The 27676-nt window shown below is 36.7% G+C and overlaps 1 protein-coding gene across 5 annotated transcripts in view; it reads left to right on the top strand.

The window, feature by feature from the left end:
* The window catches only part of LOC118161925 (dynein heavy chain 5, axonemal-like), a 147846-nt gene that overhangs the window by 86197 nt on the left and 33973 nt on the right, over window positions 1-27676 (top strand). For all 5 annotated transcript variants that reach the window (XM_035317702.1, XM_035317703.1, XM_035317700.1 and 2 more), the window contains 11 exons: window positions 42-257; window positions 3024-3191; window positions 9204-9422; window positions 11446-11622; window positions 15772-15966; window positions 18896-19051; window positions 19326-19508; window positions 22741-22911; window positions 23251-23629; window positions 24781-25052; window positions 26985-27149. In XM_035317702.1, coding sequence (XP_035173593.1) covers window positions 42-257; window positions 3024-3191; window positions 9204-9422; window positions 11446-11622; window positions 15772-15966; window positions 18896-19051; window positions 19326-19508; window positions 22741-22911; window positions 23251-23629; window positions 24781-25052; window positions 26985-27149 — 2301 coding nt within the window. The remainder of the gene's footprint in view (window positions 1-41; window positions 258-3023; window positions 3192-9203; window positions 9423-11445; window positions 11623-15771; window positions 15967-18895; window positions 19052-19325; window positions 19509-22740; window positions 22912-23250; window positions 23630-24780; window positions 25053-26984; window positions 27150-27676) is intronic.

Genomic DNA, 27676 nt, shown 5'->3' with positions numbered 1-27676 from the left:
ATGGCTTAAATAAATTATTATTTTTTTCCCTATTTTTTCAGACAATAAAACCTTCTGACATTGCAACTGTTCGCAAACTGGGTAAACCTCCTCACTTGATAATGCGAATTATGGATTGTGTGCTACTTTTATTCCAAAGAAAAATAGACTCAGTAACACCTGATCAAGAGCGCCCAGGTGTGAAGCCATCATGGACTGAGGCTCTGAAACTAATGAATAATTCAGGATTTCTTAGCATGTTGCTTAGTTTTCAAAAGGTAAGAAGATGTTAGTAGCATTATTACTCCTATAACAATCTTTAGAGATCATGTGAAAGTGTCCTCATATTATATGTGCTCTATCATCTACAGGAACTGAAATAATTCAATATGAAGTTCATAGGTAGTCTGAAACACATTAGGTATTATGTACCTACAGTTGCAGGTAACTGTGTGAATGTATTCCTCTCCATTTTCATGGTTCCCTATTTCAGTAATCTTTCTTCTGGGTCACACAGTTTCAATGGCAGACACAAACATCCCATACACCGCATCTAATCCTGAGCTCAATCGTATCTTCTTTCAGGCAGTTTTTTTGCTCTTCAGTAGGAATTTTCCTAAAAAGGACACACTGTTGGTTTTTCAGTTGTCTCACCATCTTCACTGCTACTAGACCTTATTGCATGCCATCTTCAGAACTGTTTGATGATGAGCTAGGAGGAAATATGGAAGAGAATAATCACAGAATCACAGAATTTCTAGGTTGGAAGAGACCTCAAGATCATCGAGTCCAACCTCTAACCATAAGCATCCTATCAGGAAAAATACTGAGATACCTGGAAAGTTTTGGGGCTATTTTACTAGAAAAGTAGTAAATGCAGGATGATCAACTGTAAGGAAAAAAAAAAAAAAAAAAAACAGATTTTTACTTCTGTTGGGACAGAAACCTGTGCCGTTTACAGTAAGATTTAGTGAACTGTGGTGCAAATGCAAATTTCTCTTCAGGGAGGTTAAGAAAGATCTTGTGTATAGCTAGTCCAGAAAAAAATCAAGTCTGGGCTATGGGATGGCAAAATCATGGCCCAACTCTAAAATCCAGAAAAGTGAGCAGGTTTTTGGCAAAACCTCTGGTTTCTGTAACATTGAGGAAAACTATTCGTTTGTGCACTGTTTCTTGAATCAGCTTCAGCTGTGCATTTTGCTGATGTCTTTTCTAAGCTATTGGGGTGTTTTTGTTCTGCAGATGAAGCTTGAAACCATGATTCTCACTATCCCCAGGAGCTATTTCTCCCTGTGAGCCATATTGGCAAGGCAGCATGAGGAAACTTGCACTACCTCTGTAGACAGTCTCTTCCTGGGGCTGTCAATATGGCCACTTTTCCGAGTGGTATCTTAACCAAGTACATGGAGGAAATTAGTTTAAAGATAATGGGGACTAATTATACACTCCTTACTCCAGCTTACTCCTTAATGAGGTTTCTAGTTCTGGCACTTATTAATACTGTGTCCCTGCTAGTAGTTTGCAACACGCTCAACTTTACTCAGAAGAGTTTGAACAGTCTTGTGGGGCTGAGTTCTGGCAGGAAGTGATACTGATGAATGTGACGAGGAGCACCAGACTATTTCTGTCTCTGATGAGGTACTTCGCATGCAGCCCTTCTGCCTCATTTCTTGTTTCTAAGATTGAGTATATATGAGAAGGAGGGCTATCGAGTCTGGAGTTCTGAGCAGACTACACTGCTTGCTTTTTTTGGTTGAGACTTCTGCTATTTCCTAATTATTATTTTTTATGCAAGGAAGATCAGTGGATGAAATAATTCCTTGGGTTTAAAATTCATTACTGAAAAGGAAAAGCATGACATTTTTGAACAGAAATTTAGACCACTTCTGATTGGTCTTTGCTTCACCCTTGTCAGCTTGCTAAATTGTAATTTTGAATAGGAGAATAAAAATACTCACAGTGAAAGCACTGCCATATGTGATTTTAGGAGTAATGTATAAATATCTTCGTTATTATTACAGTAGCTATTTATTATTACAGTAGCTAGTAGACAAACACAAGCCTGTCCTTTCTGATATGTATCTCCAGGAAAAGAGCAAAACCTTGCTCAACACTATGAATGGGGGATGATTTTTATTAAAAAAACATGTTAAAACATTACCAATAAAAGAAAGATTCTTAATGCTTCTGTTGTTAAGCAACCACTGTTGCGCTGTATAAGCTCTTCTACTCTCTACGTTGCTTAAGGAGATGAATTCCATTTTCTTCTGATACTTGTGTAATTATAGATTAACCACCATCATAAAAGATCTGGCTTTTTGTATTTTCAACAGATTGTGGTGGGAGAAAAGAATCTGAGATTAGAATAAATAAGTGAACAGCTGAAAGAAGTCACAGTTACAGTTAAGGAAATGGATAGTTTAAATGAAGTGAAGTCAGTGTCTTAGAGTTTCACCTCTTCCCTTCCCCAAGCTTCATGTTGGACTGCCTCAGTTGTGTTCATACTGGTGTATGTCTTAAGCCATGGTGAGCTGGCTTAGGGAAATAACCTAGGAGAAAATTGATCCCTGGTTTGCTGGCTTGGATTCATGTCATATTAGTTTCCAATCTAGTTCACTGGGTGCTGGTGATGGCATTAAAAATGTGGCAAGAATCTATCTTGATGTTGAGGGGGAGAGGAATGAAGGCACAGAGCTGTAGTGGAAATAACTTAGATCCCTTTAAGTTGTCATGGAGCAGCCACTGTGAGTAATGTCTGCAAACCTTATGGGTCAAATATGGATATTAAATGTAAACTCTAGTCAACCTGGAAGTTGGAGCTATTTTTTACTTGAGTTCACACCACACACACACAAAACCCTACACCAAAGGATCTTCTGTCCTTTATGAAAGCAAAAGGCAACAGCTGTGTTTTGTTCATGAAAAATGTTTTGTTCTTCTGTAAGACGTGGTGGCATCATATTTTTAAAAATAAAAATGTTTCTGTGAAGCAGACTTTATTCTAAAATGCATTTAAAAAATAATTCTTCCTTTCCATTGACTAGGACTCAATTACAGGAGAAACTGTAGAGCTTTTAGAGCCTTATTTGGATATGGAGGATTATAATCTGGAGACTGCTAAAAAAGTGTGTGGAAATGTAGCAGGTCTTTGCTCATGGACACAAGCAATGGCTTACTTCTATGGTATTAATAAAGAAGTCCTTCCTCTTAAGGTATTTCATATTACTTGTTTTATTTTTCTGAGGGATCACTACGGTTGAGGAGAAAAAATGTAACATTATTTTGGATAAAAAAGATAATGATTTACATTTCAGTGGGAGCGTTTAGTGCACAGATTCTTTGTACAACCTGGCTATTGGCAAGTGAGAGATACTGATTGTGTATTTGCTCTTGGCCTTGGTGCCAGGCATTGCTGTTTCAAGAGAATTTTCCCTCTATTTTACTGACCTGGGAAAGAGTATGGTCATCATGGTCTTGGTAGTATCTGGGAGAGGAGATACCTTCCTTGGTGCAGAAGTATCCTTTAGTGAATTTAGCTGGAATTCAGCTCTCTAAGAAAACTTTTGATTGTCAAGTTGCTACAAGTAATTGTATATATAATAAAGTATGTACTCACCTGGCATAGAATTCTGTTGGAACAGTGAAATTTTCATAGTAATACAATAGAATGAGATCAACTGCACTGCTGAAGATAGTTTTATTATCTTGGAAATGTTTCATTTATGAGCATATTTTTAAAAAATAAAATAACTATGAGTATGGTGGTTTATAATCTTTGCTTCTGCAGGTGAGTTTAGTGCTCTTTTCTAATGAAATAGATACCAGTTGGTTAAGTTTTCACTGCAGTTATGCTCAGCCTTCTTTCATGTAAGTCAGTCTGCTGATTCTATATTCAAAATTCTTCACACATTCTTTTAGTATATCTGAATAAATCTAATTCGAATTCATTAAAAGCATGATATTTTTTATTCAAGTTACTGATAAAGAAGACTGTATTTCTGTGATATGTAAGTATCAATGTTCAAATAGTGGGATGTTCTCTAATGAAAACAGAATTTGAAAGGCATCTGTTGAGAGTTGTAAAAGACAAAAGACCTAGGGAAGACAGTGGACTAATACTCTGATGTAACTCTGTAAAAGCTGCAAAAATGCTCTTGTGGTTTTTAGTTGATTATACATAATTTAAGGTTACATATACATTTAAATTTATATAAATGTGTTTATATTTTGTCACACTGGAGCTGATAAAAAGCTAAGGATGCATTTCTTGACAAAATAATGCCTATTGTCAGGTATGGCAATCGTTACAATTATTTTAAAACTGGAGATGATAGAGCGAGTTGTTGGGGCAAGCAACAGAGTGATGCTAAGAAAATAACTGAAAATAAATGTACAATTACATAGCATAAAGGACTACCACAGGATACATCATCGGGTGTTAAAAGCAGATTTCCTGAGTGAGTTAAGCCGCTTTATCCTAACAGCTGTTCTAGGAGACAAACCCCCTTCAACTCCATCCAATATATTTTTAATTGCATCTTAAATGAGACACAGTGCCTCATTAATCTTAAATGTGACAATTTGTGAAAAGTGACTAATAATGACTTATATCTTGGTAAGTATGGTGTGCAAAGTGTAAAGATGAGTTTGTTGCTAGAAATGAATGCCTACATTCTTTAGATATGGGGTCTGCAGCCTAAGGGTCACAAGTGAGAGTTGAACACTGCAAGTACAAAAAATGTTGCCTGGAAATACAGTGAAGGATGGTTTATCATACAGCATTCAGCATGTGTGTACTGCTTTCCTATAAACCTTCAACATAACCATGAGCTGTTCTTTTCTAGTTTGTTATCTAGTAAGCAAGCCTGCTGGATTAACTTGGTAATACAGAAACACCATCTGCTATTTATTAGTTGAAGAACATAGCAGCAGAATGAAGAAGCCCTGGCTTTAGCTGTGATTCTGCTAGCCTCCAATTAAAATACTGTGCATAAGGATATAATTTCCCTTAGAGATGACTCCAATGATTTTAATTAAGATTTCCTTAGGCTGTTATGATGATCAAGGGAAGTTTGTCTGTAGTTTATAAATTCTGTTTGATATGGAGGATTGTCCCTATCAAGTGCTGTTTTAAATATGGGACTCTATTGCTTTTTCTCCTTTTGCTTGTCTCCATGCTGAACTAAAACCCACAGGAGTCATCAAGTGGAATTTTACCTCAGGATGAGGTAACAGCAAAGGAGTATCAAAATTTGAGGGTCATCCATGTAAATAAGAGTGTCCTTGTCAAGGTGATGCCTATCAGGCAGGAAGACAAGCATTTGTGTCTGGGTTCAAGGCCCACAATAACTGTGGAAGGAAAGCATTTACACTGTGGGAGTGAAGGGGAGGAGTAGATCACCTAGCAAAAGAGATCAGAGCCAGGACATACGACTGTGAAAAGAAAAAATGAAGAATCTTTCAACAGCTATTAGAGGCTGTGAAAAGCAGAAAGGAGGCATGATCTCCATGCCTTTCAGAGGTTGTTTTAATCCCAAAGAATGGTCACTGATAGCAAAGAAATTAAGACCAAGTTTTGTTAATGTCATTCTGCATGGATCTGTTTACATGTATACATATGTATATTTACATACATAATATGTGTAATACATTTTTGAGATTGGTGATGTGAAAACATGGGTATTGGAATATCTGCAAAACCTGTATATGTGCTTGCTTTACACTTCCCTAACTTAGCTATGATCCAACCTTCTCATGATATTGAGGCTCTGAGAAAGATGATACAAAACCAGCGGAGTGTCTAGGTGAAAAATCTTCAATGATCTGGGTCAGGAGCAGCTTGAAATTGCATTGCCATGAAGAGATGTCAGTCAGATGCCACGTGCCCAGGAAAGGACTGCAAAAACAAGGCAAAGGTGGTCACCCAGCACATCCACAGAGCACTTCCAATAACATTTCCTGAATTTACTAAGTAACAGCTGTTCTTCACAGCTGTCAGGGGATGGTCTAGGTATTCCATTCATGAGAAGTGATAGCATTTAAAGATGTGAGGTTTTTCATTGAGGATGGCATTTTTATTTAAATGCTTTCTTGGATCAGGACCAGATATACTCGGTGTTTTGCAAAACTGAGTTTGCAATGAATCAATGAGGAAATTAAGGCTATGTCAATACTAATAAATTAAACAGTGCTACTGAATTTTCTAGACACTGGATTGTGATCATCTTCATTGTTAAATTGTTTTAATGATCCCTAGCGTGAATTTGGCCTTGGTGAGGCAGTAATTTCTCAGCAGTCTCTGGGCACCTTTCGAAGAACTATTTTCACAAGGCTGTTTGCATGCAGTGTGCTGTTTTAGAGGCTGGAAGAGTTCAGTGTGAGCTGTTTTACTCTTGTAAAACCTCAGTGCCAGAGAATGGTCTTGGGCATGTTTAATTTAATAGTATAGCTGTATACAGTAATTACTTCTTTATTTTTCCTTTTTCCTTTTTTTTTTTTTTTTTTAATGTGGAATGCAAAAAAGGTTAAGATTGGCAAGATCACCTCACTACTTGCTATGAAGTCCTCTCTGAAGGCATCCTGGAGTACAGACTGTTCCTCTTGTTGGCAGAGGTACAGTCTCAGTACTTGTCCTGTGCAGACAGAGGCAGGAAGTGGATGGAGGCACTTGCTGGAGCAGGCATGAGAGGTTTTGTGTGGTTCCCCACAATGCCAATGGCAAGAAAAGGCTGAAGCTGCAGCTCTAACACAAGCGTAGGAGTGTTCTAATGTAGCTCCCTTGTCCACAGTGTGGATCTCATATCTCGCATCCTCATGATTCATTCACATAAAATCCATTTATTCAGGCTTTCACACTGCATCCAACTAGAACAAATTTTGAATTGTTGCTTTGCTGCGTGACTCAGGGAGATGAAATGCAGGGTGTGAAGCTTGTTCACGTAGCAATGCTGCTAAAATTAGAAAGGCCACAGTAGTTCTTTGTGGTTGGGAAACATTTCATTCCCTCCACTAATTGGCTGAAAACCTGTGTAAGAAGCTGCTTGTGACTGTAATAGCCTCCTTGAGCAGAAGATTCTCCTTGGCAGTAAAACTTGCCTTCTGCTCTCATGGCAAAACTGCGCAGCAAGCTGCCAGCCAACCTACTAGTGATGTCTATACAAAAGCCGTGTTTATACCCATGTAATTTTCAAAAACTGAGTTGGAAAGAAAGGCAGGGAGAGAGCAAATAGTGATAATTCCACAGGGTGAATTGAGGCAAGTAGTCTCTTTGCCTTGGGGAATCACATAGGTTGGTTTCTCAGGTATGCTGGCATTCATTCTTGTGCAACCAACCATTCATTATTCATCACATATGAGTAAGCAACTTACAAATCAAACCTATACCCATACGTATTACTACTTTGCTATGATTACCCTAAAGTTGGCTGAAAACCTTGTTTAAATTGTCCATAACGTTATTTCTTATAATAAGTCATCTGCTAGAGATCCCTGTAAAGTTTTAAGTAACTGTTTTATTTTTTTACATGTTGAACTGCAATAGATTTTTTTTTGTACTCATCTGAAGTATTTTTTTCATTGTGCCAACATCTTCAAGGCTGAAATCTTTTAAGAGCTTTTAAGAACTGGGAAGTCTGTTTTATCTGTCTTTTGCATCTTTCTGGGTGGTTTATTGCTGTATGGAGATCTGGCTTTTTTGTATTTATGAGGCACCATTGCTCTTATGTACTGGGAATTCACATGACCATTATTTTCTTTTGGGCTCACGTACAGCTGTGATAAATGCCAAGGTGAAATATGAATCTGCACAACCAGGTGTAAGTTCCCTGTTTTTCCAGCTGTTCTGCCTCAGCTGTTCTCCCCAGCTCTCTGTGGATCTTGTTCCCTGTTCACCTCACCATTTGTGAGCTGGGGGTGAAATAAGGTGTCATAACTTTGTTTTACTCCCATCTGTGGCTTTCACAGATAAGAGAGGGTGTTCTGCACCAGGATAGGGGGAGGTTAGGTGGCAGAGAGAAGGATATTCTTGGTGTCAGTAAGAAAAGCCCAACAACAAATGGCTTAATAAGGTAACTGCTTTAATAAGATAATAATAAGAGGAGCATATGATAGCTTGAATGACCAGAAGAGAGGTTTTTTGTTTGTTTGTTTGTTTGTTTTTTTCTCCATGTACAAGATCTGCTCTGCACAACACACCATGGGAAAATCTGTCTAGGCTCCATCCAATGCTGCAACAAACATAGGGTGCACAACATCTGAAGGGATGTAAGATTTGCACACTATCCATATTCCCCTTTTTATTGTTGTCTTATTGAGACATTGCCTTATTAAGACATTAGTTGTCAGACCTTTCTTACTGACATCCAGAAAGGATCCTGGACTGTCTTTCACTCTCTCACCTCTCTCCCCACGCCAGCCTGTGGTGGGGAGGAACACTATGCAGAGGAACACGTCACCTGCTCAGAACTCCTGTAGTACTTAAGCTTTTCCTGAGAGCTCCAGATTCACTAAATAATAACATCAGTGGTTCTGAAATCTGCTTAGCTGGGTCTTAACAAGACTCACTGGTCTGCTGGTTTAAAAGTGTTTATCTCTAGGAGATGCTGTTTAATGTGCTCTTGGATAAACAGTAGAATAAAAATATTTCAGCCTTCTTACGTGATGGATAGTTTTTGAGTGGCCATTTTGCTGGCTTATCTCCATTATAAAATATTTGCTTATCTCTAGGATCTGTCGACAGACACTCATCATTCAAATTTTCATAGAGATATAAGAAACGTTTCTAAAGCTTTAGTTTCCTGAGGAGCAAAATATGTGTTTATTATGTTTTTATTGTAGAAGTAATTGATGGGAAAAGAGAGAAGAAGAGTAGTTTCCATTTCATTATTATTATTTTATAGTCCATGAGACACAATCTTAATTTTCTTCTGCACTGAGAAAATATCACAGAAAACATTGTATGCATTGCCTCATATATCTAGTATGCAGCTATTTCAAGTTTGTTGTGATTACAAATCATTAATCATTGTGTGATTAATGGATCATTCTGAAAATATTATTAAAATATTTTAAGATTCCCTTGAATAATAATAAAAAGGAAAAAACTACTACCATGTTGAGCATGTATTGTTTTAGAAATACCCATACAGTATGTGCCACTAGATGAATGTCATTTGCTCTTGCCAAATAACAGGTATTAACTACCCTTTACTTCAAAATGCTTGTAGGCAAATCTAGCCTTACAAGAGGGAAGACTGGCAGCTGCTCAAACTGAACTGAATAATGCACAAAATCAGCTGGATGAGAAGCAGATGGAACTGGATCAAGTACAAGCCATGTATGATTCTGCAGTGAAAGAGAAGCAGGCCTTACTCGATGATGCTGAGGCTTGCAGAAGGAAGATGAACAATGCCACAGCTCTGATAGAAGGATTAGGTGGAGAAAAGGTACTGGCACATTATGAGTAGGATTCCAGAACAGAGCTGGTGCTAGTTTTGAGAATACTCCGTAATCATCATTAGTAGTGCTCACGAAATTCAAGGCAAGGTGATATCTTGATATCATATAGCACTTTATGTTAGTTATTTGTATTAAATCCTTCTATCTATCAAAGTAAAATAATTTATTGTGTTAACTGAATTCTTATTTATAATGTTTTATGTCATATCATACGACTCGTATTGGGATAAAGTTCAAATTTAAAGCCAGGGAGCCAAATTCCTCTTAGAATTAGTTCGAGGAATTAGGTTTAACCTAATTCATTGCCCTAAAATATTCATAAGAAGGATTACTCTCTTTTTCTCACCAAGTATTCAAGAATAGAAATTTGAAGCTTGACTAATTTTCTGAATTATATTTTAAGTTCAGATTGCTACTGGAACCTTTCACAGAATTATGGGCTAATCATTATCCTCTGCACTGAGCTTGAAGTTTTCAGTGTGAAAGTTGGAAAGTATGCAGATTTTTCTGTCTTCAGCTTCTAATGGAATTTGAGGGTTTCCAGAAGAAGCAGGATAGTCTTTTTTATTTTATTTTATTTATTTTTATTTTTTTTTTATTGGCTGATTGTTTCCTTTGATAAGTCCTTGCTTGCAATCACACACAGTCAAAACTGATGAGAGCTTTGACTTCATCCATTGAATCTTGTAAGGCCTGGACGTCAGTGTTTGTTTGCATAGATGTGCTTTAAACTGTATTAGTCAAAAATGCTAGATGCTTTGGCTTATTTTTCAGTGACCTTCTAAATCTATAGATCAACAAAAAGACAGGAGTTACAGTGCCTTACTGTGGGTTTTCTGAAGCTTTTTGCTACAAGGTTTTGTAAGAGCTGTTATTTCATTCTACTTTTGAAAATTCAGAGAAAACAATAAGAGACTGTATATAGCACTTGGAGCCTTGGGCAAAAACAGCACTGGTTAAATGTGCATTTTCTCAGTTTAAAGTGTGCAGGTCCTGACCAAGATTGCATGCAGAGTGATTGGAAAGGAATAGAAAACTGCAGAGAAAGAAATAAGTAAAACTCAAAAATAGTGTTCAGATAATAACAGTCATGGAATAATTGAGATTGGAAAGGACCTCCAAAGATCATCTAATCCTAACTCCCTGCTCAAAGCGACCACCATATCCCCATGATCATCAAGAGTTCATGACTCTGCAGCTATGTGCAGACCTCCAATTCATTGTCCTTGTTCTGCATGCTGTGCACATCAGTGTGCAAACATTTCAGAGAGGTTTGTGGGGATAGGACAAGGGGCAATGGCCACAAGATAGAACACAGGAAGTTCTGCACTGACATGTGAAAGAACTTCATGGTGAGGGTGACGGAGCACTGGAACAGGCTGCCTAGAGAGGTTGTGGAGTCTCCTTCTCTGGAGATATTCAAGGCCCGTCTGGACGCCTACCTGGGCAGCCTGCTCTGAGGAACCTGCTTTGCAGGGGGGTTGGAACCGATGATCTTTCGAGGTCCCTTCCAACCCCTACAGTTCTGTTCTGTTCTGTTCTGTTCTGTTAAGAGGTGCCCAGCTGAACTGATTTCCCAGAAACAGTATGAAAGCTATCCTATAGTTCTGTCTGGTAGGCAGTTCCTTGTTTATGTGGGTATTGCTTCAGGTGGTCCTCCCTCAGCCCCCTTTTATGAATTACTAGGTCCCTACCGTATACACCACACATTTTGTTTGCCGATTTGGCAGACCTGCAGTTCCTCAAAAGATTGTTGGTCATCGTCTCCCTCATCTTCATTCCTCCTTTAAAACACTCCTTACCATTTTGGCAGAGATGCTTATTCCCCAGTTAGGAGGCTGTCATCTCTTTCAATAAAACTTCTACTTCTGAAAAGGATTAAAGCCAAAACTACTCAAGGCTCAGAGAACAGTTGTTTACTGGAAAGAAAGAGAGAGATTCTTAGATTAGATCTTCATGTTAGGTTTGTGTCCACTTAGTCTAACTTCTGTATTATATTTTTACATACAGCTTCGTTGGACGGAAACCAGCAAAAACTTTCAAAATCAAATTACTAATTTAGTGGGGAATGTCCTTCTGGCCACTGGATTTCTTTCTTACTCTGGACCTTTCAATCAGGAATACAGGAATTTGCTGCTCCAGTTGTGGAAGAAAGAGATGAACAACAACAAGATTCCATACAGTAATGTACGTGTTCATGCTTTGTTCTAACTTTATTTTTTACCTTGGAGAGAAATAATGTTAAGAGCAATCCATTCCATAAAAATACTTAACTGGAAGATTATTTATTTACAGGCTGATGTATTCCATTAATTTTTTTTAAGAAATAAAAATTCTGTACAGTTGACAACTGAGCTTCTAAAAATGTGTTTTAAAATCCTCTTTATACTTTCATGCATCACAAGATTAGTGCATAGGACAAGGCTCTGGCAAATCTAAAACAGAGAGGCTATCTGAGCTCTGATGCCCTTGAAGAAAATTGCATAACATGGGAAATGAGGACAAATGTACCAGATTAGAAGAGATTTACCTTAACACAAGAAGTTTTATCAAGTAGTCAGAGTCTTCCCCTATAGTTGGTGTTCTTCACAAATACTATGGTGTGTCCATGATTTCAGTCATAAAGTAAAGCAAATCAGCTACATCTAGCATTTACTGAAAGTAGAAAATAATTATATGGAAGAAAACACCAGTTATACCCATCTCCCTCAACGTTTTAAGTCATCACCTTATAATGAATAATTTGTGAATATTTGTTTGAGAATATCACCCCACAACTGGTATTGCTGTACCCATATAAGTTTCCATGCAATATCCCAGGTTGGGCCCACAGGATGGTGCAGAGGTGGAGAGATTGGTCTGTGGCTTCTCATCTGTCTGGGAGTTACACCCCAACCAACTTCCAGGAGTCCAGCAAGATTTATCCTTTTTCCCCTTCTACCACCTACAATCTGATGTGCTGCCATTAAAAATCTGTTATCTCTCTAGATGTCCATTTTCCACTCTGAACTGTGAATTTAAAATATAAAGGGTAATTTGGATGAAAGGCTTTTTTCATATATTTCATACTACTGACAGACTACATCATAAATTCTTTAACTTCCTATTCTTAATATGTAAAATCATAAGCACAACAAACTAGTCTAGGAATAGATAGTTCCATTATTTTCATTTAGCCTTTCTTAAGTACAACATTTTAATAATCTAATTTGCTAGAAAAATATCTGTAAAATGAAAACAGTTTTCTTTTTTCAAGCTTCACACTTCACTTTTAGTTTCAATATAGCTAAACTCTTGATTGACATAAAAAATACTCTTACACCCAGTTATAGCACAGACTATTATACATTTTGAATCAGGAAATATCACCTCTGCACATCTGTGTATTAGCAGTTAATGCCTTTCTGTCACACCCTCTGCTGTCTTCCCACACCATTTAATTCAGTTTAATTTGAAGTGTCTTGTTGAAATTATTAAGTTAGAAAATAAATAAATAAATACCACAGCATTTTTGAAAGCTTGATTTTACCATTTCAGCTTTCTCCAACTGTTTAATCCATGCAGATTTGTAACCAGTAAGGCTGTTTTCTGTGAGTTTATTACAGCTGCTCCTCAACTGGCTGAAGTCTGTGCAGGCAGTGGTGGCCTAAAAATGCATCTGAGGTGATGTCCCACCACGCAGCTTGAGTTCCCTGAACACATCGTATACTACCTTTAATGAAGTGAGCAACCTCTGTGCTGGGACTATGATAAAGGGCAGGTTCCTTCACATGAACCTTGTTCTTTCCTTTTCCCACCGTCTGTCTCAAGAGTGCAGGATCTGGCAGTTCTTCTGGAGCATAGGTTTGCACCAGCCTTGTTCCTACTCCATGACTTTGAGGAAGTCTGTCTAATATTCTTCGTCAGAATTGGAAGATAGATTCATGTGGAAGAAAGAATTTTAATGATAATAATCAAAACAGTCTTTCTGACTAATCTCTGTCCCCTTCCACTTGGTTTCTGAATTCCTGTGTACATTTTCTCCAGCAGTGAAGGCTGAGAAATAGTTCAGGATATCTCTCCTACTCTAAGTACAGGTAATGGAGGCATTGAGCCCAAAAGGCTTCTGTCCTCAGCTGTCAAAACTTTTGAAAGAGCAGGTGCTGCTGGAAATTGCTGGGAATAAATGAGCAACATGTGTACACACATGGCTCAATTATTGTGAAAAAGCTGAAGGTAGATTCCTATTTCTGTTGCATCTTCTTTTCAGATTCTTGGGGGATTTGACACTGAAAACACAGTGGATAGTACTTCTCGTAACAGTTATTGACCTTGACTTGGCAGAGTGAACCTCACAGCCCAGCCCAGTATATAGTATAATGTATGAAGATTAATGATTCTGACCTACCCAGCAAAGCTTTCTGAGAGCTCCCGATGAAAAGTAATATGTAAGGCCTGGATGGATTTATTAATGAAGTACTAGTAACAGTGCAGTCTCAGGCAACATTCTTCACCAGTGTGGTATGAGAGTTCCCCTACATACATTTATCCCAGGGAGGCTCTTAAACTCTGTACATAATGTTCTGAAAAGCTACTTACCTTGGGGAATATCTGTCAAGATTCTTGCCATTTAAGGATGAGAACTTGGATGCAAAATATCCTTACAGAGAAAGAAAGAACAAACTGAATTTTTGCCTCTGTGAAGATGTTCTAACTGCGTTACCACTAAGCTGCAGCCTTTAAATTTTGAGGAATACTTTTTGATTGTTTCTGTGCTGCTAATGTATCTGCTTTTCTCATATGGACAGACTAGATACAGAATGTCATAATTAACATGTATTTCAAACCATAATTACCATTCTGTTTAGATTGCAGTTGTTAAGGACAGGACTATGATTTCAATGACAGTGTATGGAATAGTGTTTTAATTTTTTTTTTTTTTTTCAGTGAATTAAGTATTCACAAAAAGCAGCAGATGGGCTTCTCTTGGTACTTCACACCACAGGAAAGAAAGCAGCTTTGCAGTTCAAGTAGAAGGCTTGACATCTGCCTTACTTTGTCACAGACTAAATGGCTGTGGGTGAATGAGTCATTTAGGCATAACAATTACAAGAGAGCTGTTCAAAATTAGCTATCTGTCTTTGTAGTTATGCATTTAAATAAGATAAGTTTCAGAGTCTGAAACTTCCTCCTGCAGCAAATAATAATAATAATAAAGAAATAAAAGCTTTTTGGACCCTAATCATCTGCTTTAGGAACTAAATATGGCTTATACGGCTTTAGGTTCTGATTGCTGAAAAGTTTGGCTATTCTCTACTGTCGTTTTCACAACTGGACACTGGATTCTTAAAGTGTCTCTGTCTTCTGAAAATGGCTTGTGCTCCTTAATTCAAATTCTTCAATAATAAAAATAAAAATAAAAATAATAAAAAAAAGAGGTAAAAAAGCTTTTGAGTCTTATAACCATTGATATTACTAACTTGTGATTGTATCACAAGTCTTGCAATATTTGAAACCTTGTCTTAGGCATCAGCTGCTAGATTATGTGATTTTTGTAAGATTCCCAGGCTTTTTGTTTCTTTTTAGACATGTTTGTAGAGAAAGGTTAAAAATAAGAATTCTTGAGTGAAAAATGAAAGAGCAAATAAAAATCATTCAATTTTATTCTTTTTAAACTCACATATTTATTATTATTATTTTTTACTTTAAAGAGCTTGAGTTATGATTTTAGGCACTGTTTTCCTCACATACACATTCTTGAGTATTCACATCCTAGTGAATAAAATAAAGCAGGTTAGTCGTTAGGGGCAATAAAACTTCAGGAAAACGCATGAGATGGGAAGAGTTCTGACCATAGCAACAATAACTTTCCATGATACCCATGGTTAGTGGTCCATAACATATCTCCTCTTTCTCCTCTCAGTCCTCCCACAAGCCATCCCATACTGATGTACATGGCTGGAGGACACGTTACATATTTGTGGCAGTAGGAAGCTCTTCTGACAGAGACTAGCCTTCCTCTTGAGTAAGCAAGAAAAGAGTTTGCCAACACCAAAATGAGCATGACATTAGATAATGAACTGGCTTCAGAGTTTCTCCAAATCTATTGGTCCCTTTCTTTGGTGCCATTTATGTCATTTAAGAATTAATAGACCCTCAAAGCTTGAACAGAATTCACTTTCACTATTACCCCACTTCAAAGGTTTAGTCACTGATCTTTGAAGAAAGAAAAACAATAAATACCAAATACATTCTACCATGCACTGTGATCAGAATAAGAATGCAATCCTTCCATCCAACATTTTAGTTTAACTCCTCTAACTGCTAGTAATTTTGTCATTACGTATTTTCTGTTAGGACCTGAATCTTACTGGTATGCTTGTTGACAATGCTACTGTTGGTGAATGGAACCTCCAGGGTCTTCCAAATGATGACCTTTCAATTCAGAATGGCATCATTGTCACCAAAGCATCTAGATATCCTTTGCTGATTGATCCACAAGGTCAAGGAAAGATCTGGATTAAAAATAAGGAAAAGAATAATGGACTCCAGGTAAATCTTCATTTAAAATTTTTATGTGTCTGTCCTGTCATGTCATAGTTAGCAATGCAAACTATTTTTCCATCTTATTTTGCCCATGTGTTACAATAATTTGAATCTGATGTTTCTGGTATACAGCTAGACAGAAATTAAAATAAGACTGATGCAAAATCTGTGACCTATCTGTATCAGGGTGAAATAACTTGTACTGCTTTGTTGTTTCCTGGAGAGATAGTTTCAGGAGAAAATTGGGATTATCTGTTATGTAATATGTATTTTTATGATTATTTTTAAAATTACTTTTCATAGAGAAAGAGAAATATATGGGAAAAGTAAATGACTTGCAAAACCAAGACCAAAGAGTATCGGACAATCAATGCCACATGGGAATAACACTTTAGGGTGAGCATTTTCAAATTACAATAGGGAAAAAAAAGGGAGGAATTAGAAAAGGAGCATGGCAGCCTGAGGCAGAATGGAAATCTGGTGATATTTGAGGCATATCAAACACAGAGTCCAAATTTCTGCTGCATTTTGATGACTACATGCATGTGATAAAAATATGTATTGCTTATATTATCCACCTTTCTCAGTTTCTGTCTAGCAGTGCTTGGTTCTAGCAGTGCTCAGTTCTTTCTAGCTGCTTGGGATCTGTCTTCTATTTTATTCAAAACTTTTTTTTTTTTTTTTTTTTTTCTCCTTCCAATCAGCCTACCCTCCACACTTTATATGCCAATAAAGATAAGATGGATCATGATAAAGATCTAGAAATATAATATATTTTCAGACCAGATCAAGCATGATACTAAAGACGTAGTTGTTAAAGTATAAAATCTTTCCTACAACTGTAAATTATCACGTGAATACCATGGTATACTATACTACCTTTACTCAAAATGAGAGTGGTGAATAAGGAAAAAAATGAGAAAGATGGTAAGAACGGGAATATCCAGAGAGCTGTTTACATCATGATGATGTCATGAGTTAAATCTTTAACCTTCTGTGGCTGGGCCTATACTTATATTTTCTACCACTCTTAAGAAAGGCCCAGCATTCGATCCCGCCTTAAATGCATTTTCTGGTAGATAGAACATGCTCACAAAATGGTATAGAAACATAGCTAGCAACAGGAAGTATTAACTGAGAAGAGAGGAAAAATAATAGAGTATTCAAAGATCTTGAAAAAATAGATGTCTCTATTAAAAATATGAGAAAAAAAGTTCTCCTAAAACATGAGAATTTTAGTCACAAAAGGATTTAGGCAGTTTGTGACTGTGTGAAACCTATTGTCTTACAGTAGATTACATGGCTTCCTCCAAATTACAGTAGACCTTACTTTGGCCCCCAAAAACCAGGTCAAGAAAAGCTCACGTGAATATTATTTCCCAACAGGAAATAATAGACAGAATGATGTATCTCTTATTCCATTGCTCTTGAGACTTGCATCTCCTACTCAGGATTTCAGAGAGCTGCCAAGCTTAGCACAGGAGAGGCAACAGTAACTCTCTCTGAGTTAGAGACCTGTACCGACTCTTTCTACCATGTTGTACCTTTTACCCCAGCAGTTTAAAGCATCCTTCAAGCTGCAGCTTCAGTTCCCTCCCTAAAGTGACATTGAGTCTGTTTTGCCTACCTGCCAGGTGGCTGCTGTAGCCACTTGCTGGCACACACTTATGGACATGGAGCCTCCGTTCTCTGGTCCAGTAATTGCATACTCACCAATGTAAATTCTGGGAGATTTCTTCTTTCCCCTATTCATACTTTTCATACACTATAGTGATGGTGACATAGAATAGTGTCTACCAGGCTTGCCTTGTGGTCACTATGCACAAGTATACAGCCTATGAAATACGTGAGTCCTGAAGGGTACTCTCAAAATTTATGTGACTTTGAATACATACACATGCAACCTCTAGATACAGAGGAAGCTTTTTTGATGAAAGTTCAGTCAGCAATGAGCTTTTAGACATCTTGTTTTAGGTGTCAGCTGTGTTGGAAGAAGCTGAGTTCTCCCCCTGTAAAGTCCAGGAGGAGCAGAGTTATGTCAAGAATCTAAATATCCAAGTGTTTAGATTATGCCTATACATCTGGTATATTATATTTTTCTTTGGTCTTGATAGGGTTATATTCTTGGTCAGTCAGACACTAACTTCATCCCTCAGTTTCATTTGGACTAAAATTGCACTGTTTTGGCTGAAACAAGTATGCCTATGTTATAATAAAGCTAAAAGTGCATAGTGGTGGAATATAGAACCAATTTTCAAATAATACACTGTTTTAAACCCATGTAATTTGCCTCTAGATATTGTAATTATACCTTTTTTGAAGAGTATTCCCTTCAAGACAGGTATTTTATTTTAAAAAGAATGTCTATCCTGGTTTGTTTTCTGGTTAAAAAAAAATAATAAAAAAAAATAAATAATGGGATGACAGATGCTTGGAAAAGCTATCCAGTTCTCATCTCAAAGGTATATATTACAATTACTAAATATAAATAAATGATAAGGAGTCTATGTGATTTTTAGTAACTTTAAGACTTGATATTGTGAAATAGAAACTTCATTAGAAATTCAATATCTGATACGAGATTGTAAGATTGGTTCCTGACTGAACCCTGTAAGTATTTACCTGCTTCACATTAGTGTTTTGAACATAAATCCATTAATGCTTAAAAGGTATTAAGACACTACAGTAATTAGATAGATAGACTGATAACTAAATATACAGATAACAGCGAAGAAAAACAGCAAGTGTGATCCTCTCTTCTCTTAAGCTTAAAGCAAAACTTCCATTCATTTCAGAAGAGGCAAGTATTGCTCCCTAGAATGTAATTATTTGTGTAGATATCCCAGGAGGAAGATACTTTCTGAATACTGCAACATATTTTGTACTGTTTTTTGTGCTTGCAAATGCATGCTATATTGTGAACCAACCTTCCTAGGTTACAGCTATGAACCACAAGTTCTTCAGAAGTCATGTAGAAGACAGCCTGTCCCTTGGCCGACCTTTGTTAATAGAAGATGTTGGAGAGGAACTTGATCCTGCTCTAGATAACATCCTGGAAAAAAACTTCATAAAATCTGGTTCATCACACAAAGTAAGATGAATTGTGAACATGAAAGTAAAAAGACAGTAGGACAGATGCCGGGTATCTGATAGTCTGGATGATGTAGAGATTCACACTTCTGCAACACTTAAAAAGATCAGGAATGAACTACTGAGTTTTCTTTTTTGTTCCCCTTAAACAGAAAGTTTTAAAAGTGTAAATATATATATATACATATATATATATTAAAAGAAGATCTTACCTATTTTTCACTAGTTGAAATTACTTTTGAAAAGTGAGTAGGTTTTTTTATTATTATTTTCAGGTGAAAGTAGGTGACAAAGAGGTGGATGTGATAAAGGGGTTTACCCTTTATATGACAACAAAATTGGCTAATCCTGCATATACTCCAGAAATTAGTGCAAGAACAACAGTGATTGACTTTACTGTTACTATGAAAGGGTTGGAAGATCAGCTCCTTGGCCGTGTCATCCTCACAGAAAAACAGGTATCTAGTAATTTGCAGTATTTATTTAGAGGGAAGAATTGTTCAGTATTCGCATTGTAAGTAGATATATTTTATGTCTATGAAATCAAATGCAAGAACAAAAATGCGCATGTAAGTTTATTTTTCCATGTTTTAGCCTAAGGACAATGTAGAGCTGGTTTTTAATGGAATGGGGAGACCTCAACAAACATTTGTTTTAATATCTGGCCTTGGAAAGAGAAAAAAGAAAATTATTCATTAATAATGCATCACAGGCATATACATGACATATATGAAGTGTCTTTATTCCTTTATGTATAGCAAATGCTCCTTGTTCAGTCAGAAAACTCTTTTATTTCTGAATTCTTTTTTAAACTTAATTTGAATTAGATGAAAAAATGCTTATGAACTCATAGTTCTTTTACCAGACACGCTCTAGTGTGCAAGGAAATATGAAATTTTTAAGGAGTCTTCAGCACTGACTTGACCCTGCTCCTACTAAAATTTCCATTGATTTTTTGTAAGCAAATGTGAGAAAGAAGGTCTCCCAGGTGTTTATCAGAAGTTTTATTTCAAAATACAAAATCTGAGACATCCATCCTCCAAAATAATTTGATTCCTATTCTTAAATTGTTCTTATTTCTTTTTGTGTGATCTAATTTAACAGCCTAGTTATCCAAAAGCTTAGAAGTCAATTCATTATAGGCACTGGGGACAATTTTTATTTTTTATTTTTTAATATACTGTGGTAGTCAACCAATAAACTGTATCATTCAATTACACTAAAATGAAATATTTGTTTCTTTTCTCATTGAAATGAATGCAAAGAAGTTGCATTTCATAGCAAATTGAATGGCTTATTTATTTCAAATGGAACATTTCATAACTGCATTTTTGTGAGGAAAGTAACAAAGATTAAGGTATAGGTGAGCAGAGCTGCTGCTTTCAATAAATAATGCAGACAGGCTTGCTTCTGTGAGAGCTGTTCCCCACCTAAGGGAATTCATTCCTCCTCCTTCCACTTTGCAAGAGCATGTTCTAGACAGCGTGCTTTAGTGGTGCTGTCACTTTCTCCAGCCAACATCTTTCCCTTTTGTTCATACAAGCATTTTCTGAAGTACAGACAAGCCTAAGAGCCCTTCCTTCAGTCTGATGGTCCCAACCAGAGGTGCGAAGGCCATTGCTATGCCCAAACTTCCTGTGAATTGTTTCATGAAAACTGAGAAAGTTACAACAGCAGGTAATGAGGAAATGCTATCCACAGGCAGGGTGGGAAAAGTGTTCAGGGTGTAAAACTTTTAATCTTTACTCCAGTAGATGTCTATGTAAGTAAAATTGAACAGCATCAGCAGGAGTGGCTGGGAGTAGCCCAGCTAAGCTACTTGTAGCATGGTGATTATAGACCTCTGATGAGAGACAGCGGTTTAAATCCTTCTTCTCAAGACAGAAATGAAAGTGGTTTCTCATGGCCTGCATATAAGAAGTTCTACTTTTAAAATCTCACATAAAAAGTGGTATGAGTACCCTTTAGTTTCCCTCCACACAGAGACCCTCTGTGAATTTTGTTGTCGTTGTTTGTTATTGTTTTTCCAAGACAAATCTAGTACAGAATTCTTATTGAATGTATGTAGTAACACCTAGATTGCATTTTGGGAAAAAAAAATATTCTTCTGAAAAATATTCTGGATGACTAGCACTGGGTGTGCTATGTATCAGCTGAAGGAAACTGCAAGGGCAATACTTGTTTAGTATTAGCACTGGTTGCTGCACAGGGACATGGTTGCTGGTGATCCTCATTTACTAACCTATTCATTTAGCAGATATGAAGAAATCACGGTTGTTCTGTCTCTTCTGTCTCAGCAACAGAAAAATGTCCTGCCACAGATAGCCAAAGCTGATGGACCTCTGAGAAATTTAGTTCATAGACAAGACAGAGCATTAACAGAGAATCTGAAAAACAAGTTCTCTGTTACAAACAAGAAGACAAATTTCTGATCACTGAGCTAAAGTAATAGATTAAAGGAATCAAGGCTTTCTTAGAGACTGTTGTAGTCATCAATGGCATATATGATCAAAGAAGTATTTATTATTCTCAGCTTTAAAAATGTTTTATTCCATAAATAACAAAAAGCCTGTCACCTGATATATTTGCATATTTTCTGAAAGACAGACTTTAAAGGCTTACAAATAGAATGGGTGGGGTATCTGTGCTTAAGATAAACTTGTCCATAAATAGAATTTAAGTATGTACTTAAATGCATGTTCTAATCTTGTTTCTGTTAATGAAAGAGGAGAAAATGCAGAAACTGAATCTGAATGACTGAGGCTTAAATCATTCTCCTCTTTTAGGACATGTTTATTTGTAGCTTCCACAGAGGTACATAATATAGCCCTAGAATATATTATGAAGTTTCCAAATAAGAAGTTTGTGAGAGTGAATAAATTTGTCACTCCTCCTTTGAAATATAAGAGCCTCTCCTGTACTCTATAACTGTGTACCTCTTCTTTTTATCGAACTTGGCACATTGTCAAGAATGAAAATAAACTGAAGCCATAGGTGTAGGTAGACTATTATTAACTGCCTTTTCCTTACAGAAAGGTTGACTCAATTGATTAAATAAAGGTACCCAGCAAGGGTGTCTCTGAGCTGTGTTGGACTGTGCAATATAAATGCTTCATTTCACTTGGCATTGTGTTGACTTGTCTGTCATTGTTCACTTGCCATTGCCTGTCTTGTAGAAATAGAATAAAAATTCCACATCACATAGATAATAATTGTTGTAGTATTTCCTATTTTCTAAGCAATAGGGGAGTATATCTTACAAAGTCACAGGATAATAGAAGTTAGAAAAGAAAAAGGTCATCCAGTCAATTTCCCTAAAAATGTAAAATCGGTCCATAGAATGCATTTTTCAGTCCTTTGTCTGATTTAATTTTAAGTACTTAATGTAATATGACTCATCATTTCCAATTGGAAACTAGTTTCAGTGCTTTATTCATCTTACTATGAGGAAGCTTTTTGGGGCTAATTTTGATGCTTTTCCACTACTCAGACTGCTGCATCAGTCAAACAAATGTAGTAGACGTAAATGACTTTAAAATACAGAAATGTTATATGTTACAGAAAAAGCAGACCCTCCCCTGCCCCACCAATCTATCATGCATGAAATCCTGTTTTCTGTGTCTATTAAGGCATCTTTCTTTGAATTAATCTTAAATATTCTAATGAACATTTCTGATTTTCTGAATACAGGAACTGGAGGCAGAAAGAGTCAAACTGATGGAGGAAGTGACATCTAACAAGAGGAAAATGCAGGAGCTTGAAGATAATCTACTCTTTCGTCTAACCAGTACAGAGGGCTCTTTAGTTGAAGATGAGTCTCTGATAGAAGTCCTAAGAATCACTAAAACAACAGCAGAAGAGGTAAATATTGAGTACAGTGCAGATTTATTTTGTAAGTGTAAAGTTTATCCATAGAAAGATCCTTTTTTTGGTTTTGTTTTTTCCATTTAGAGTTGCTGTGTAGCATCTGACTTCTTAACAAATAAATGGTAGAAACAGTAGAAAAATATTGCAGAATTAAACTATTACCTGGATATGTTGCATATTCCAGACACAATGCCTCTGTTAAAACATTGAATGAAGCAAAGCTTGACTAAAAATACAAAAGTTATCTTAATCAAGTCCTTTTACTTTTGCTTGTGCAGTATAAATCAAAAGTGACGTGACTTAATCTGCATGGTATTTTCAATTAATTTTAAGGTCAGTGAAAAATTAAGCGTAGCAGCGGAGACAGAGGTGAAAATCAACACTGCACGTGAAGAGTATCGGCCTGTTGCTGGTCGTGGTAGCATCCTTTATTTCCTAATTGTGGAAATGAGCTTGGTTAATGTCATGTACCAAACATCCTTACGGCAATTCCTTGGCATTTTTGATCTATCAGTGGAAAGATCTCAGAAATCTCAGATCACAGCAAAAAGGGTACTGTATGTAATTGAGCATCTCACCTATGAAGTCTTCAAGTATACAGTTCGAGGGCTGTATGAAAATCATAGATTTCTGTTTACATTGCTTCTGGCACTGAAGATTGACTTGCAGGCCAAGAAAATTTCACACAATGAGTTTGAGACACTGATCAAAGGTAATTTCTCTTTAAAATCTGCTCTATTTCCATATGTCAGTGAACTGCCTAATTCAGATTTTGCCCTGCTTACAATACTAATATATTGTATCCAGCTTTTTAACTGGTGAATGAACGCATGTATATTGCACAACAGAGGTTTACAATATAAATTTGACAAAATGAACAGTATAGATTATTCATTGTCAAAATGATGCTAAGACCAGTTATAAGGTTACTTAACTGTTTTGCATTGGATAACAGAAAAAAACATTACTTTGTAAGAGACTGGGTAATTTTCTCCTGTGTACCTCTTTTTGAGTTCCTACATACCTTCATCTGCGAGCTTGGAGACAGTCTGAAAAATCTCTTTTTATTGCTGGTGAGCAGGCACATGAATGCATTAAAACTCTGTACGTTAAAGTGTCAGCATAAAAAAGTGGAAATTTGTTACATATTGTAAAACAATATTATGTGTCAGCTTCTCTACATTATGCTTTGACTGCATGTCACTGCTACGACACAATGACAAAGACAAGTTTTGGTAAAGTTTATAAAGTTCTGGTGGAGGTGGACTTCACTGTCTCCAAGACAAGCACAATCACATACCAATATAAATTCAACAGGGTACTTGCCATCCAAATATATCAGCTTGTTTTGCGAACACCATTTTTAATATTCAGCTGTGGTTTGGCTGCCTAGGAGGTGTAAATGGGCACGATGCTGGAGTGGTGTGTGAGCTAAGAGGTTGTTGAAGTTACACAGTTCTGGAAATGGGTGCATGGTGTACTTTCTTGTTCTGTAGTCTAGATGAAGGGAGACTGAGCTAACAATCGGTCCTTTCTACATCTGGTCTGAATACTTGGGTTTGAGTAATCTTTTAGCTAGGAAAGTATTACTCCAACTGTACAGATGGATAAAAAGAAGCTCAAAAAATACTGGGATATCAACCTTGGGAGTCACTGAGACCATTCATCATTTATGACCCCAATCCATCTTTGTTAAACAATTCCTTTATGCAAATTCTAGATCTCAATGTCTTGGTTTGCAAAGATTTTTACTCCCTAAATAACAAAAATATATATTTTTGATTACTTGTTATTTTTTCTGTTTTATCCTTTTTTTTTTTTTTTTTTTTTTTTTTCCCTATACGATGCTTTTTTGCTTTGCAGGAGGTGCCAGTTTGGATCTGAATTCCGTGGAACCAAAACCAAAAAAGTGGATCCTTGATGTGACATGGCTCAACCTTGTGCAGTTGTCTAGCTTGGGCCCTTTTAGTCAGCTTCTGGTGCAAGTTGTTAGGAATGAGAAGGCTTGGAAAGCTTGGTTCGATGCAGAAGCACCTGAAAAAGCTGTTATTCCTGATGGGTATGACACCTTACTGGATCAATTCCGTAAACTACTCCTTGTCCGTAGCTGGTGCCCTGATCACACTGTTGCCCAAGTAAGATAAGCTTTCATACAGTGTTTATGCTATATGGTGTCTCCCGCAGAACTACTAGTTCTAAACTTCTGTCCTCTGACTTTGTTATCATAATATCTGTTGCAGAATGAAGTATTTTGAAAATGAGAAAGATTTTTGAGGTCCTTCTAATATACATGAAATAAATATTTAATTTATTTAGTTGTAACAAAACATTGTACTTGATCTGTAAGAATGCCAGTCTTTTTGTGTGACATTTCTTAAGTGGAGCCATGAAACTTGTGAAGCAATTACATTTGTCCAGAGAATTAAAAGATGCATCCGCATCCCTATTTCTTCACACAAGAAGTGGAAAGAGAACAGCTCACGTTGATGACAGGTGCCATAAAATAGCTGAACTGTTTACTTACCTGTAGCTCCATGGTGAGGAAATAATAATTAAGACTGTCTCATGGCAGATACGGTAAGAGAAACTGTAATGGAATAGCAGTTTCTCAATAGGATGAGATATTTCAATTTTCTTTTCTGTACAGGTTTATGAGATGTTCAAACCTATCAGTATATCTTATTTTCATTTTTTTTTTTCAATCTTCAGCTGCACTGAAAAGTAGTACCTCTGATTTTCTTCCATATCTCAACTTTACACATTAGACATTATGATAGTATCCATGCTGTATTTAGGGGACACCTTTTTTTTTAGCAACCTCTTCTTTAACAAGATCCATGGAGGATCCATCCTTCTTCCTTTTCTGTTCTGTAGCTGACAAAGGAAAGAAGTATGGGAACTCCACTTACCACAATTTAAACAGACCAAAATAATAAAGCTGCTGCTGCTTATCCATCAATACTTATATTGCCTTGCAACAACCATCTTTGAGACAGAATGTCTCTGAACAGTAATTTCAAAAAATGTAATTGTTTTAATTGTTGAGGAAAAAGGAGATCCTTTTTGTTATTATTTTCTTTATTTCTTCCTACTTTCCCTAAACATTATAAGGTTTTACCTCTCTTAACTAGGGCAGAAGTCACGCTTAATAGTGGAAAGTGTATTGATTGATGTATTATTTATTTATTTATTTATTTATTGAGCTGACATCTTCCCAAGTCCCCTTTGATCTTGGGTGTTTCTCTCTGTAATGCACTCCTCAGAATCTGTGCTAGTAGTTCACACAATTGGAGAATCATGGCTCTCAGAAAAGTCTTTTATACACCAGCATAACTTAGATATCCTTTTACAAAATGTCCATGCAAAGAGGAAAATGGAGGCGTAAGGAAGGCTGAGACCTTTAAGGATAAAGTCTGAGCTGTGTTTATGTTCTGTAGAAACAGGTACTCAGTGTAGGACTTGGATTGGGTAGCCACCAAGTGGGAGAATTCTGTTTGCATTTCCAGCAAATCTATGGAAGACTCAGTTGATTCTGTTGAAAGATCTGTCTAGTCTGCTCTGCTGTAGAGCCAGTGCCAACAACACGTTCATGGAAGAGCTAAGAATGGGGCTGCTATAAAGCAGCTCTCTCACTTGGCATTCTACCAAGCTTTAGCAATCAGTAATTTAAGAGCAACATTTTGGTTGTCCTCAGAGCCAACAGTGGATCTATTTTTCATGGATTTCTGTAATTCTTTTTAAAAAACATTTAGCATACTCAAACAACAATGTTCACAGAATGGCTGCTGTGTGAACAGAGTTCTTTTGTTTCTTTGAAATTTGCTACCTGAGAATTTCAATAGTTGCAATCTGTAGGACTGTAATTTTCTTTTATTAAAGTTTAAAATAAACATTTAAAAAGTTGTCATCCAGTGTGTAGATATTGGTAAATTCCACATCAAAGATTATTGGTAAATAAAAAGTATATATATATATAGAGAGAGAGAGAGAGAGAGATTGATATATATATATATTGTAACTTTTTTATTTGTTTGTTTGTTTTTGTTGTTGTTGTTGTTTGTTTTTAGGCTCGACACTACGTTGCAGAATCCCTGGGCGTGAAATATGCAGAAGGATTTATTCTTGAGATGGAAGCAATGTGGACAGAAAGTGACCGTCGAACGCCTTTGACATGTTTTTTATCAGTGGGGTCTGATCCCACTGAAAATATAGAACGTCTTGCAAAATCAAAGGTATCATCGAGTCCATGTAAATGCATTAGCTGGTTCAAATTGGATTCCCATTTTCTTTCATGGCTTATATTATGAATACAAATTTGAGTGTCAGCTTTATGATGGTGTTTTCTCTCACCTGTTTGGCCCATCAACATAAATGGACTCCTAAGTAGTTCCTTACATTGTCTCCAATAGGAATTAGTTTCTGCAATCAATGAAGAGAAAGAGTGGCTCCTCTGAAAGCATTTCAGAGTATATGATTGAGCTGTAACTCTGACTTGCATCCAGGAGCTGAGTATTTCTATCCCACTGGCCATACAAGCAGACAAGGGATGCTAACTTCCTAACAGAGTCACTTGATGTCAGCCAGTCACTTAGAGTGACTCTTGCAACTGAGGGAAAAATCTCTCCCATTCTGCCAAATCTTAAGCTAGACCTTAGTTAGTTTAGGAAAGTCCTCAAAGATAGAAGATGCTCTGCAGTTGACTGTCAAAAAAACATCAGGTTTTGCTGTCATTCCAAAAGTGTATTGCAGTGAGTAGCTT

This window comes from Oxyura jamaicensis, chromosome 2, assembly GCF_011077185.1.
Source record: "Oxyura jamaicensis isolate SHBP4307 breed ruddy duck chromosome 2, BPBGC_Ojam_1.0, whole genome shotgun sequence".
Lineage (NCBI taxonomy): Eukaryota > Metazoa > Chordata > Aves > Anseriformes > Anatidae > Oxyura > Oxyura jamaicensis.
Note: the sequence above shows the minus strand (reverse complement) of the source record. Positions and strands in the feature narration are given on the sequence as shown.